The 15,866-nt window shown below is 42.6% G+C and overlaps 1 protein-coding gene across 1 annotated transcript in view; it reads right to left on the minus strand.

The window, feature by feature from the left end:
* The window catches only part of ATP8B4 (ATPase phospholipid transporting 8B4 (putative)), a 515,241-nt gene that overhangs the window by 469,156 nt on the left and 30,219 nt on the right, over window positions 1-15,866 (minus strand). The window contains exon 2 of the mRNA XM_040414025.1: window positions 6,041-6,108. Coding sequence (XP_040269959.1) covers window positions 6,041-6,068 — 28 coding nt within the window. The 5' untranslated portion in view covers window positions 6,069-6,108. The remainder of the gene's footprint in view (window positions 1-6,040; window positions 6,109-15,866) is intronic.

Genomic DNA, 15,866 nt, shown 5'->3' on the forward strand with positions numbered 1-15,866 from the left:
CAAAACATTTTTTTCAAGAGGGAATAGAAAATCTTGATGACATGGACAAAGAGGCAAATTTATTCTTAAATAAAGCCCCATAACTAGTGGTGGTTCCGACAGCCTCTAAATAACTTTAGCGCATCCAGAGCTAATTTTAAACATAAGACAGCTTCCTGTCTTACATTTAGACCTTTTTCTACACCTAAAACAGACATAGAACTCGATCTGCTCGATCATCTAGTAGTCCCAAACCAGATCGGCCGGCACGACTCCTGTCAGTTCAATAATGGCTCAAATCCTACTTATCACAATCAACTACCTTATGTGTCACCCCCAATTCCTCAGAATGTAAGCTCTTGCGAGCAGGGCCCTGGCTCTTAGTGTTTCAGTTGCATATTATCCAGTTATTTTTGTTTTGTATATGAACCCGATGAACTTGCAAAGCGCTGCAGAATATTGAGGCGCTATATAAATCAATATTTTTATTATTTTTATTAATAATATTATAGAAAATGGTAAATGAGACGGGCCTGCCTGCCCATTCTCATCCCCGCCACATCAACAATTTTAGACCTGGCTGTGAGCAAGTTGCAGATTGCGGCGCAAATAAAGGTTGCTAATTTAGGCGTATTTCATATTAACCCCTATACGTATTTTTACGGCGGTCAATAAGGGGCCTTAGGCTGGGAGCCAAGGCCCTGATCTAACAACCGGGGCCAGCAGGAGTGCCGGCCAGGCTGCTGAACACTTTACATACCGCGGGCAATGGCGCCTGCCGCATGGAAAGTGCTGACAGAGGGAGCGGACTCCCTCTGTATCCCATTGGCACCAGGGGAAGGGAAAGAAGAAGAAAGAAGAAGAAAGAAGAAAGAATTGCTAATTTATTCTTAGTTGCCACTAAAAAAACTTAATAACAAGCGATCAAAAAGCGCCATTTACGCCAAAATGATACCAATGAAAAATACAAGTTGTCCCGTAAAAATCAAGCCCTCACATAACTAGATACAAAAAATAAATGGGTCTTCGGAAACGGCAATGCAAAAACATATTTTTCTTTAAAAACTAAAAAGGGTGTTTTATTGCAAAAAAGTAGCAAAATGTAAAAAAATAACTATATGTATTTGGTATCACTGTAATCGTACTGACTCAGAGAATAAAGATAATATGTTATTTATACCGAAAAATCAATGCCGTGAAATTTATAAACATAAAAACGTAGTGGCAGTATTGCTGTTTTTCCCATCTCCCCCAGAGAAAGAGTTAATAAAAGTTAATCAAAAAGTTATGTGTACCCCAAAATGGCACCATTAAAAACTATAACTTGTCCCGCAAAAAACAAGCCCTCATAAAGCTATATAGACGGAAAAATAAAAAGTTATAGCTCTTGGAACGAGACGATGAAAAAAAGGAAGAAAAACGCTTGGTCAGTAAGGCCCAAAATAGACTGGTCACTAAGGGGTTAATAAATGACCGCCAAAGTGTATTGACAAGCAGGAAGATTATGATGAAAAATTAAAGTGAGTCTTTTCTGTGCTCGCCCTCATATTTCTAGTAAACACCTGAAGTAAACCGTGTGAATTGTACTCAATGGTCTCTAAGCACCTATCAAAGTAACGAAGGAGTGACTTGGTTTCAGCAGGATATGAGAAGCTCTGGTTACTCAGATATAAGCTATCTGTTCCTACATCATTGAATTAAGTGCTGAAAGGAAGTCTGAGCCATTACATCAGTAATGGCACACAACTCAACAGTCTGAAGGCCATGTTAAGCTAGGAAACTGGGTTAAATTTGTTCAAGCATCACTAACTACAGCAACAGAGATGCACATGGTAACAGCACAGCAAACTACATGGAGCAAAAAGAGGACCTGGCTAGTTTAGACAATGCTTTCTCATATTGCAGGCCCGTTAGAAATGCTAGTCGCACAGAAAAGGGACATTTTGAATGATTGAACTATAATATAAATGTTCAATTTACATATAGGGCCATGCCACGGAAACAAAGCACGTCAGTACAACACTCACACAAAAAAAGAAGCCATTTGTTAACAATGCACAGCCTGCAGCCAGACCGCATATGCAGGAATTATATACAGCGGTGCATGTGCAGGAATTATATATAGCGGTGCATGTGCAGGAATTATATATAGCGGTGCATGTGCAGGAATTATATATAGCGGTGCATGTGCGGGAATTATATATAGCGGTGCATGTGCAGGAATTATATATAGCGTTGCATGTGCAGGAATTACAGTTGCAAGAAAAAGTATGTGAACCCTTTGGAAGAATATGGATTTCTGCACAAATTGGTCATAAAATGTGATATGATCTTCTGCTTAAACTAATAACACACAAAGAATTAAATGTTACCATGTTTTTATTGAACACACCATGTAAACATTCACAGTGCAGGTGGAAAAAGTATGTGAACCCTTGGATTTAATAACTGGTTGAACCTCCTTTGGCAGCAATAACTTCAACCAAACGTTTCCTGTAGTTGCAGATCAGACGTGCACAACGGTCAGGAGTAATTCTTGACCATTCCTCTTTACAGAACTGTTTCAGTTCAGCAATATTCTTGGGATGTCTGGTGTGAATCGCTTTCTTGAGGTCATGCCGCAGCAACTCAATCGGGTTGAGGTCAGGACTCTGACTGGGCCACTCCAGAAGGCGTATTTTCTTCTGTTTAAGCCATTCTGTTGTTGATTTACTTCTATGCTTTGGGTCGTTGTCCTGTTGCAACACCCATCTTCTGTTGAGCTTCAGCTGGTGGACAGATGGCCTTAAGTTCTCCTGCAAAATGTCTTGGGATAAACTTGGGAATTCATTTTTCCTTCAATGATAGCAATCCGTCCAGGCCCTGACGCAGCAAAGCAGCCCCCAACCATGATGCCCCCACCACCATACTTCACAGTTGGGATTTGGTTTTGATGTTGGTGTGCTGTGCATCTTTTTCTCCACCCACAGTGTTGTGTGTTTCTTCCAAACAACTCAACTTTGGTTTCATCTGTCCACAGAATATTTTGCCAGTACTGCTGTGGAACATCCAGGTGCTCTTGTGCAAACTGTAAACGTGCAGAAATGTTTTTTTTGGACAGCAGTGGCTTCCTCTGTGGTATCCTCCCATGAAATCCATTCTTGTTTTTGTTTTGTTTTTAAATCAGATCATTTTTATTAAACATTTTACAGTGTAAATACACGTTTTTCCACAATACATACAAGGATGACATAGAGACATATTGTCCATAGGACTAATAACAAAAAGGGCACCAAACTAGGTGTATTAATCCAGTTCCAATCCACCCTCCCCCCCCCCCCCCCCCATCCCACCCCACCCTAACCTACAAAATACAAAGGCACATTTTTAAACATTTCTATTCAGACGTCGAAACGACAGCCATGGATCCCACAATTTTTCAAATTTCGCTGGGCATCCACGCTTCTGGTACACCATCCGTTCATAACTCAGCATTGTGTCAACCGCAGTTAGGAATTCGCCTAGGATTGGCGGCGCTGTCTGTATCCAATGTAGGGCTATTAACTTCCTAGCGACATATAACATTCTCCCTATAGCTATTTTATGCACCTGCCCAGTGGCCAATTCAGAGACATATCCTAACACACACACTTTCGGGTCAGAGGGTATTCGTACCTTGTAAACATCCTGTATTGTCTGACGTACCAACTCCCAGTATCTCCCTAACCTCTCGCACGTCCACATCATATGCAACAAATCTGCAGACACCACAGAGCATCTTGGACACTCATCCGTGGGTCTGAACCCTATACGGAACAAAAAAACGGTGTTTTGTAGACCCTATGGACAATAAACAGCTGCGAGAGTTTACGTCCTTCACTCAAGGAAGAGAGAGGTATCGCCTCCAGTATGTCAGACCATTGGTCATCAGTTAATTCGCCAACATCTTTCTCCCATTTACTTTTAGCCGTAAGCGGATGCGACATTAGAAACTTCTCAAGCAGCAGCTTGTATATACAGGAAATCATACCTCTCCTCGCCCCCCTGGACAGAATCTGGTGCAATGCAGCATCTCTCCCAGCCACCATAGTCGTACCTTTAAATGTGGAGTTGTAAGCATGTCTCACCTGAAGGTACTTATAAAAGTGAGTTCTAGGCAGTTCATACTTCTCCTGAAATCTGGCAAATGACATGAACTTCTTTTCCTCCAAAAGATGGCCCAACCTCAGAATACCCTTCCTTTTCCATGCCCCAAACTCAGACAGGGAGAGGAATTCCGGCAGCACAGGATTGCCCCACAGTGGAGTATATTCCGTATTGCCGAAAACCCCCCTCAGGAGCTTGACCTTATTCCATACGGACTGCATCAAGTGTCCCAAATCGCCCATCGGACCACTCTTTCCAGCCCCCCTAGTCTCAAGGATCAGCATTAGGTCACTAAATCCATTCTTGTTTAGTGTTTTACGTATTGTAGATTCGCTAACAGGGATGTTAGCATATGCCAGAGACTTTTAAAGTCTTTATCTGACAATGTAGGATTTTTCTTCACCTCATTGAGCAGTCTGCGCTGTGCTCTTGCAGTCATCTTTACAGGACAGCAACTCCTAGGGAGAGTAGCAGCAGTGCTGAACTTTCTCCATTTATAGACTATTTGTCTTACCGTGGACTGATGAACAGCAAGGCTTTTGGAGATACTTTTATAACCCTTCCCAGCTTTATGCAAGTCAACAATTCTTAATTGTAGGTCTTCTGAGAGCTCTTTTGTGCGAGGCATCATTCACATCAGGCAATGCTTCTTGTGAAAAGCAAACCCAGAACTGGTGTGTGTTTTTTATAGGGCAGGGCAGCTGTAACCAACACCTCCAATCTCATCTCATTGATTGGACTCCAGTTGGCTGACACCTCACTCCAATTAGCTCTTAGAGATGTCATTAGTCTAGGGGTTCACATACTTTTTCCACCTGCACTGTGAATGTTTACATGGTGTGTTCAATAAAAACATGGTAACATTTAATTCTTTGTGTGTTATTAGTTTAAGCAGAAGATCAGATGACATTTTATGACCAATTTGTGCAGAAATCCATATCATTCCAGTGGGTTCACATACTTTTTCTTGCAACTGTATATATAGCGGTGCATATGCAGGAATTTTATATAGCGGTGCATATGCAGGAATTTTATATAGCGGTGCATATGCAGGAATTTTATATAGCGGTGCATATGCAGGAATTTTATATAGCGGTGCATATGCAGGAATTTTATATAGCGGTGCATATGCAGGAATTTTATATAGCGGTGCATATGCAGGAATTTTATATAGCGGTGCATATGCAGGAATTTTATATAGCGGTGCATATGCAGGAATTTTATATAGCGGTGCATATGCAGGAATTTTATATAGCGGTGCATATGCAGGAATTTTATATAGCGGTGCATATGCAGGAATTTTATATAGCGGTGCATATGCAGGAATTATATATAGCGGTACATGTGCAGGAATTAAATATAGCGGTGCATACTGGGAGTGCTGTAGAGGTTTCCTACACTAAGCGGTCGAATCATCCAGTGCTCCTAGACATTTTTTATTTGCTTTGCACATGTAGAACAACCAAAGTACCATACTTGAAAGAACCTGTCAAGAAAAGCATACTTACCTACTTCCCGACACTCTGTTAGACTCCGTGGTCCACCGCTGTCTTCACTGCACTTTGGTCCCTGCATGTAAACCTCCCATATGGATGGGGGGGGGGGGGGGCAATGTGCACCTCTACAGTCATGATAGGCCACAGTTGTGATGTGTCCCTAAGAAACACAAGTGACATGCCACTTGGGGACATGTCATCACTGTGGAGAGTGATTGGTTGCAGCAGCACATGTGTCCTCTATCTGTGCTGTAAGTCTGCATACAGGGACCAAAGATGGGGGGGGGGTATTTAAATAGTATTTGGAAGTTGTAGCTTACTGGTGAAGGTCCAAGTGGTGGAAGTGATTAGGATAATTATTAACTATTAACACTCAGTTGAGCATTGAGCAACTGGCGTATTGTAAATGAATAAAGACATTACAGAAAATGGTTACCTACCAAGCTTTTTCGTCTTATTACAAATCATTGTAGAATCTGCTCAACTCCCGACAAACGTACGGGGCAGCCTATGAAAAAAAAAAAATTAAAATGTCTTAAAACTAAATGACTTATATACCGGTATATATATGGAATTGCAACAATAAGAGCTCAAAATAGAGAAAAAGGAACACTCAACTCTAATTTAAGGTTAATTATACAGGGTGGGCCATTTATATGGATACACCTTAATAAAATGGGAATGGTTGGTGATATTAACTTCCTGTTCGTGGCACATTAGTATATGTGAGGGGGGGAACTTTTCAAGATGGTTGGTGACCATGGCGGCCATTTTGAAGTTGGCCATTTTGAATCCAACTTTTGTTTTTTCAATAGGAAGAGGGTCATGTAACACATCAAACTTATTGGGAATTTCACAAGAAAAACAATGGTGTGCTTGGTTTTAATGTCACTTTATTCTTTCATGAGTTATTTACAAGTTTCTGACCACTTACAAAATGTGTTCAATGTGCTGCCCATTGTGTTGGATTGTCAATGCAACCCTCTTCTCCCACTCTTCACACACTGATAGCAACACCGCAAAAGAAATGTTAGCACAGGCTTCCAGTATCGGTAGTTTCAGGTGCTGCACATCTCGTATCTTCACAGCATAGACTATTGCCTTCAGATGATACGAGATGTGCAGCACCTGAAACTACCGATACTGGAAGCCTGTGCTAGCATTTCTCCTGCGGTGTTGCTATCAGTGTGTGAAGAGTGGGAGAAGAGGGTTGCATTGACAATCCAACACAATGGGCAGCACATTGAACACATTTTATAAGTGATCAGAAACTTGTAAATAACTCATGAAAGAATAAAGTTTTTCTTGTGAAATTCCCAATAAGTTTGATGTGTCAGATGACCCTCTTCCTATTGAAAAAACAAAAGTTGGATTCAAAATGGCCGACTTCAAAAATGGCCGCCATGGTCACCACCCATCTTGAAAAGTTTTACCCCTCACATATACTAATGTGCCACAAACAGGAAGTTAATATCACCAACCATTCCCATTTTATTAAGGTGTATCCATATAAATGCCCACCCTGTAGTGCCTGAAAAGCAGTGCATTGTTATTCCTCATATTCTTAAATTTTATTTATTCTTTTCCAGTTCTCTGCGATTAATACAGGCTGAACCGATTACTGTACAGAAGTTCTGAGAGGTGTGCTGTGTATTTCTGGAGTCATTCAGATTTGTCGTTTATAATAAAAAAAAAAAAAATTGATTCAAAATAAAAATTCCCCGTAGAAATGAACGGCAGAAATCTGCAATTAATAAAGCCCGAGCTGCTTACCGTATAAATTCCACTCAAGCTGTGTTTGGAAGCTCTCAGCGCTGAGAGGTGTGCTGTGTATTTTTGGAGTCCATCGGATTTGTTGATTTTAATAAATTTGGGTTTAAAAATTAAAAATCCCCCATATAAAAGAATGGAAGAATCCTGCAATGATTACAGTCAGAACCCCTTAACGCACACGTTCCGGTATTCACTACAATTCTGTATTCCATATACCACGATTTACATATGCTGGTGTCGGTATACCACTGCACCTCTAGTATTACATCCATTATTTAAAATAGCACACCAACACACTATAATGCAAAGATTACTAAACACTTTTTTGCATGACATATAAAATACCATTGATCAATTTGTTTTTACTGTATACTTTGAACTGTGCCAGTTTTAATTTCACTATTACAAATGTCGTCGCTAAAATTTTACTTTTATTAAATTATTTAAATTTTGTGGAGATTCTCAACTACATGTACAAACAAAACATAGACTGTCCTAGGTGGCACAAACTCCTGGTATGGGTATGGTCACAGCCAAAACCTAGGACTGTGTATACACTGCGTGCAGAATTATTAGGCAAATGAGTATTTTGACCACATCATCCTCTTTATGCATGTTGTCTTACTCCAAGCTGTATAGGCTCGAAAGCCTACTACCAATTAAGCATATTAGGTGATGTGAATCTCTGTAATGAGAAGGGGTGTGGTCTATTGACATCAACACCCTATATTAGGTGTGCTAATTATTAGGCACTTCCTTTCCTTTGGCAAAATGGGTAAAAAGAAGGCCTTGACAGGCTCAGAAAAGTCAAAAATAGTGAGATATCTTTGCAGAGGGATGCTGCAGCACTCTTAAAATTGCAAAGCTTCTGAAGCGTGATCATCGAACAATCAAGCGTTTCATTCAAAATAGTCAACAGGGTCGCAAGAAGAGTGTGGAAAAAACCAAGGCGCAAAATAAATGCCCATGAACTGAGAAAAGTCAAGCGTTTGCAGCTGCCAAGATGCCACTTGCCACCAGTTTGGGCCATATTTCAGAGCTGCAACATCAATGGAGTGCCCAAAAGCAACAAGGTGTGCAATACTCAGAGACATGGCCAAGGTAAGAAAGGCTGAAGACGACCACCACTGAACAAGACACACAAGCTGAAACGTCAAGACTGGGACAAGAAATATCTCAAGACTGATTTTTCTAAGGTTTTATGGACTGATGAAATGAGAGTGAGTCTTGATGGGCCAGATGGATGGGCCCGTGGCTGGATTGGTAAAGGGCAGAGAGCTCCAGTCCGACTCAGACGCCAGCAAGGTGGAGAGTACTGGTTTGGGCTGGTATCATCAAAGATGAGCTTGTGGGGCCTTTTCGGGTTGAGGATGGAGTCAAGCTCAACTCCCAGTCCTACTGCCAGTTTCTGGAAGACACCTTCTTCAAGCAGTGGTACAGGAAGAAGTATGCATCCTTCAAGGAAAACATGATTTCATGCAGGACAATGCTCCATCACACGCGTCCAAGTACTCCACAGCGTGGCTGGCAAGAAAGGGTATAAAGAAGAAAATCTAATGACATGGCTCCTTGTTCACCTGATCTGAACCCATTGAGAACCTGTGGTCCATCATCAAATGTGAGATTACAAGGAGGGAAACAGTACCCTCTCTGAACAGTGTCTGGGAGGCTGTGGTTGCTGCTGCACGCAATGTTGATGGTGAACAGATCAAAACACTGACAGAATCCATGGATGGCAGGCTTTTGAGTGTCATTGCAAAGAAAGGTGGCTATATTGGTCACTGATTTGTTTTTGTTTTGTTTTTGAATGTCAGAAATGTATATTTGTGAATGTTGAGATGTTATATTGGTTTCACTGGTAAAAATAAATAATTGAAATGGGTATATATTGTTTTTTGTTAAGTTGCCTAATAATTATGCACAGTAATAGTCACCTGCACACACAGATATCCCCCTAAAATAGCATAAAACTAAAAACAAAACTAAAAACTACTTCCAAAAATATTCAGCTTTGATATTAATGAGTTTTTTGGGTTCATTGAGAACATGGTTGTTGTTCAATAATAAAATTAATCCTCAAAAATACAACTTGCCTAATAATTCTGCACTCCCTGTAAAGCCAGAGGAGTAGACCAATGACTTACCCAGGGGGATGGACTTTTTGTAGTGTATACTCCTCCATCTACCGCAGCTATTAATCAGTCTCCCAACAACACCATGTATTGGTCTGCACACCCTTTTAAGGGCTCTTTCACACCTGCGTTATTGTCTTCCGGCATAGAGTTCCGTCGTCGGGGCTCTATGCCGGAAGAATCCTGATCAGGATTATCCTAATGCATTCTGAATGGAGAGAAATCCGTTCAGGATGCATCAGGATGTCTTCAGTTCCGGAACGGAACGTTTTTTGGCCGGAGAAAATACCGCAGCATGCTGCGCTTTTTGCTCCGGCCAAAAATCCGGAACACTTGCCGCAAGGCCGGATCCGGAATTAATGCCCATTGGAAGGCATTGATCCGGATCCGGCCTTAAGCTAACATCGTTTCGGCGCATTGCGGAGCCGACATTTAGCTTTTTCTGAATGGTTACATGGCTGCCGGACGCTAAAGTCCTGGCAGCCATGGTAAGTGTAGTGGCGACAGCGGCGGGTGCAGTGTACATTACCGTCAGTGCGGCTCCCGGGCGCTCCAGAGTGACGTCAGGGCGCCTAAGCGCATGGATCACGTGATCGCATGGATCACGTCATCCAATGCGGCATGGGGCGCTTGACGTAATTCTGGAGCGCCCGGGAGCAGCACGGACTGTAAGTATACCGCTCCCCCGCTCCTACTATGGCAACCAGGACTTTAATAGCGTCCTGGGTGCCATAGTAACACTGAAAGCATTTGGAAGACGGTTCCGTCTTCAAATGCTTTCAGTACACTTGCGTTTTTCCGGATCCGGCGGGCGGCACCTCCGGAACGGAAGTGCATGCCGGATCCCAACAACGCAAGTGTGAAAGAGGCCTAAGGCTACTTTCACATTAGCGTTTTTCTTTTCCGGCATAGAGTTCCGTCACAGGGGCTCTATACCAGAAAAGAACTGATCAGGCATATCCCCATGCATTCTGAATGAGAGTAATCGTTCAGGATGCTCAGGATGTCTTCAGTTCAGTCATTTTTGACTGATCAGGCAAAAGAGAAAACAGTAGCATGCTACGGTTTTATCTTCGGCATAAAAAAACTGAAGACTTGCCTGAATGCCGGATCCGGCATTTTTTTCCATAGGAATGTAATAGTGCCGGATCCGGCATTCAAAATACCGGAATGCCGGATCAGTCCTTCCAGTCTGCGCATGCGTGTGAAAGTACCCTAAGGCTATAAAGATCGGCTACCTAGATGTGTCTCCTATCAGATTGAAGCTCTCCCCTCTGTGGTCAAGGGTGAGCAAAATCGCTGCAACAGGTGTGTGTGAATGATTCCAAAAGGTATACACCTTTGGATGAAACACAGTGTGACATAATATCCACATGGCATCAATAACCAATACGAGTCATATGGATTATATGCAAAACAGTTATGTACAAAACCTCACCAACTCTGGAAGCAAATTATACATCATGGCTATAAACTTATAAGCCATGTTGTCATCAATCATAGAGGTAGTATGGCAAATTAATACATCCTACCAGGATGATTATCACTGAATGAAACTAGCGAATGAAATAAAATCATTCAGTCCATGTGGTTTTACAGTCTGTAACGTGAAAGTCCATTGAGCCTCTGCGAAGGAGGAGATTATCCACATCGCCACCTCGCACGGATGCTCTGACATGCTCAATTCCTTGAAACCTGATGCAATCAGTTACATCGGGGTGTCTTTTCAGGATATGCTGGGCAATTGGTGTATCAGCTTTATTGGAGATGTTCACCGATGCAGCGTCTAAATTCGCGCCTCGTTTTTCCAACAGATTGTAGATGCATGTTGCTACATAAATCACTCCAGATGTTCTACAATTAATGAAGGATCGGATCTCGTATCTCCTACTCGTGGTCGTGCTCACCACCTCCTTCCCCTTCTTTATGACTTTGCACGCCACAATCCGCTACAATTTAAGGTGCCCCGATGGTCTATTGGGTAACCACGTTTCGACGTTGGAGTGAAAAAGAAATGTGCACCAATTTATCCCTCAAAATTGCCACCTCTACGGAATGTAATGAGAGAGTAATCTCCCACTAGGTGCTCCACTATCTGATCAGATTGCAGGAGGCCCCAGTTGTCCTTTAAGACCTTCCGTATTTATTATGCACTATATCAAACGTGCCAATGATTCTGGCTTTAGATCATCACTAATGGCCATTTTGGATGTAACAGACTCTCTCTGTTGCATCCAGCTGCATGGTGGTATGCGGTCTTCAATGGTTCTGCTGGATAGCCCCTCCGACTAAATCTAGTCCTCAGGTCATTCGCCGCAATCCTAAAATCGGCCCACTTAGAGCAATTCCGCCTTGCCCGCAGATATTGTCGCTTCGGGGTGCCACGCTTCAGCGGGAGTCGGTGACTTCTCTCCCATTTGAGTAGCATGTTTGTGGATGTTGGTTTTCTGAACATATTGGTGGGGATCGTCCTATCCGGACTAATCTTGATGCACAAGTCAACGAATGTCAATTTAGTGTCAATAATCTCACTGGTAAAGTACAAGCCTAGATCATTCTGGTTAAGGATGGAAACAAAATCTTTGAACGCTGAGGCGATAATATCCCAGAGGATGAACACGTCATCGATGAACCTCAGCCACAACATGATGGATGAGGCCCATCGACCCATGCTCTCCCCAAAGACAACTTCTCTCTCCCACCAGCCCAGATATAGGTTAGCGAATGTAGGGGCACAGGGGCTGCCCATCGCCACCCAACTGAGCTGGTGGAAGACCTGTCTATAAAATAGGAATATGTTATTCTCCAGGACAAAAGTCAGCAACTTGATAGGCTCCTCTTTAGGCAGGAATGCCCTCACAGCCTCACATCCTCTCTCATGGGGGATGGAGCTGTAGAGGGCTTCCACGTCCAAACTAGCAAAAAGTGTGCCGCTATCGCATGTCACGTCATTCAAACGCCTCAGCACATCCATTGAGTCCCTTACGTATGAAGGCAACCTCAACGCGAAAGGGCGCAGAATCACATCCACATAGTTGCTGACTTTTTCCGTGAGGCTTCCAACCCCTGACACCATAGGCCTGTCTTTGAGGGGGTTGACCCCTTTATGTATTTTCGGCAGAGCGTAAAACACAGGGGTAAAGGAATTGTCAGGTAGCAGGTAGGTTTATTCATCCATGCTAACCAGGCCTTGTCTTTTCGCCTCACCCAGCACTGAGAATTACATAAATATTGGAAATTGGAAAAGTTGCTGCTTAAGTTTTTATAATAGCAATTTGCATATACTCCAGAATGTTATGAAGAGTGATCAGATGAATTGCATAGTCCTTCTTTGCCATGAAAATTAACTTAATCCAAAAAAAAACTTTCCACTGCATTTCATTGCTGTCATTAAAGGACCTGCTGAGATCATTTCAGTAATCGTCTTGTTAACTTAGGTGAGACTGTTGACGAGCACAAGGCTGGGAGATCATTATGTCAGGCTGATTGGGTTAAAATGGCAGACTTGACATGTTAAAAGGAGGGTGATGCTTGAAATCATTGTTCTTCCATTGTTAACCATGGTGACCTGCAAAGAAACGCGTGCAGCCATCATTGCGTTGCATAAAAATGGCTTCACAGGCAAGGATATTGTGGCTACTAAGATTGCACCTCGATCAACAATTTATAGGATCATCAAGAACTTCAAGGAAAGAGGTTCAATTCTTGTTAAGAAGGCTTCAGGGCATCCAAGAAAGTCCAGCAAGCGCCATGATCGTCTCCTAAAGAGGATTCAGCTGCGGGATCGGAGTGCCACCAGTGCAGAGCTTGCTCAGGAATGGCAGCAGGCAGGTGTGAGCGCATCTGCACGCACAGTGAGGCGAAGACTTTTGGAAGATGGCCTGGTGTCAAGAAGGGCAGCAAAGAAGCCACTTATCTCCAAAAAAAACATCAGGGACAGATTGATCTTCTGCAGAAAGTATGGTGAATGGACTGCTGAGGACTGGGGCAAAGTCATATTCTCCGATGAAGCCTCTTTCCGATTGATTGGGGCATCTGGAAAAAGGCTTGTCCGGAGAAGAAAAGGTGAGCGCTACCGTCAGTCCTGTGTCATGCCAACAGTAAAGCATCCTGAGACCATTCATGTGTGGGGTTGCTGCTCATCCAAGGGAGTGGGCTCACTCACAATTTTGCCGAAGAAAACACAGCCATGAGTAAAGAATGGTACCAAAACACCCTCCAACAGCAACTTCTTCCAACAATCCAACAACAGTTTGGTGAAGAACAATGCATTTTCCAGCACGATGGAGCACAGTGTCATAAGGCAAAAGTGATAACTAAGTGGCTCGGGGACCAAAACGTTGACATTTTGGGTCCATGGCCTGGAAACTCCCCAGATCTTAATCCCATTGAGAACTTGTGGTCAATCCTCAAGAGGCGAGTGGACAAACAAAAACCCACTAATTCTGACAAACTCCAAGAAGTGATTATGAAAGAATGGGTTGCTATCAGTCAGGAATGGGCCCAGAAGTTGATTGAGAGCATGCCCAGTCGAATTGCAGAGGTCCTGAAAAAGAAGGGCCAACACTGCAAATACTGACTCTTTGCATAAATGTCATGTAATTGTCGATAAAAGCCTTTGAAACGTATGAAGTGCGTGTAATTATATTTCACTACATCACAGAAACTACTGAAACAAAGATCTAAAAGCAGTTTAGCAGCAAACTTTGTGAAAACTAATATTTGTGTCATTCTCAAAACTTTTGGCCACGACTGTACATTCCCTCCCTTATCGGAAGGTTTTATAATAATTTGTTTATCCTTCTGTAGCGATTCTAGGGCCGCAGACTCACCAGGGGTAAGGTTATTCGGTCCCGGTTGATAAACATGCAGTGTCCTAAGTTTTTCTGTTACAGTCATGAGGAACGCATCTAGAGGAGAGTATTCGCTGACAGGAGGATACTTCCTAGAGGGTAATTTGAGGTGGGTGAACGGGCCAGTACCAACTGGTCTTTGCCCTTCCTCCCACAATTCTGCCAATAGGCAGACATCAGACAATTCTTCCTCATCAATACCTAATCTCCGGCATTGATCCCGGTCATGGGTGAGGAAGAATTTCCTCCATTTAAGTTTTCTGATAAAGAGGCTGAGGTCCTTAACCCAAATGAATGGGTTACATTTGCACACTGGAACAGAAGACAACCCCTTGCTTAATAGCTCCATCTCGGTTGCTGACAGGACTCGAATGGATAGATTAATTACTTGTCCTCTGTGTGCCCGAATGGAGTTATTGATTTTTCCTGTTTCTTAGGGGGTATTCTGTACCTATGCCTAACCCCCCCCCCCCCCATCACTCCTGTCAGTCCTACCTCTGCCACGATTCCTATTCGATCACCAACCTCGTCCCCTACCTCTGTTGCTTTTAGTTTTCACAGATGTAGCTGATATGTTCTCAGTATCTATTTCACTCTCTGAAGATAAATAATCCGTCTTGCTTTCAGCGTTAGTCTTACTTTTTCTACCTGTAAAGCTAAAGACGACGCCCTCCTTAAAATCATGGGTATCACGTACAAACAGATTATGCTTCCTCTCCCTAATATACCCAGTAAATTTCTCTACTGATTGCTGTAGTGCAGTTTCCCTTTTCTCAAAGTCTGTGGATTGTGTGAATTTCTTTGCTGGCTCAATCTGTTCCTGCAAATCAGTGGTAGTCTTGGATCAGTGGTAGTCTTGGCTAGGATGTTCTTTTCTTCCTCCAGTAAAAATCTCATGTGACGAAGGGAGGATTCAGTGGATTCTTTCTCCCATTTTGTCATGAGTTCTTCTGACTTGACCCTAGCATTTGGTAATACTGGATTTTGCAGCCCCCAAGAAACTATTTTGTTCTTCAGATACGTTTCTAGAGTCTGCACCTCCCACCATGACCGAACATGGTCCTTGTAAACTCTTGTCAGATTTTTAAATCCAGAGGAGATGCTGGCCGACTGTGAAGAAATAGGTAATTCCTGTTCAGAGAGGTGGCCATGTGGATAATCTCCTCCTTCGCAAAGAGGCTCAATGGACTTTCACGTTACAGACTGTGAAACCACGTGGACTGAATGATTTTATTTCATTCGCTAGTTTCATTCAGTGATATCATCCTGGTAGGAGTATTAATGGCTTATAAGTCTATAGCCATGATGTATATTTGCTTCCCAGAGTTGGTGAAGTTTTGTACATAACTGTTGTTTTGCATATAATCCATATGGCTCGTATTTGTTATTGATGCCATGTGGATATTATGTCACACTATGTGTTTCATCCAAAGGTGTATACCTTTGGGAATCACACACACACACCTGTTGCAGCGATTTTGCTGATATAATATTTCCTAATAGGGTCC

The sequence above is a fragment of the Bufo bufo genome, chromosome 1 (assembly GCF_905171765.1).
Source record: "Bufo bufo chromosome 1, aBufBuf1.1, whole genome shotgun sequence".
Lineage (NCBI taxonomy): Eukaryota > Metazoa > Chordata > Amphibia > Anura > Bufonidae > Bufo > Bufo bufo.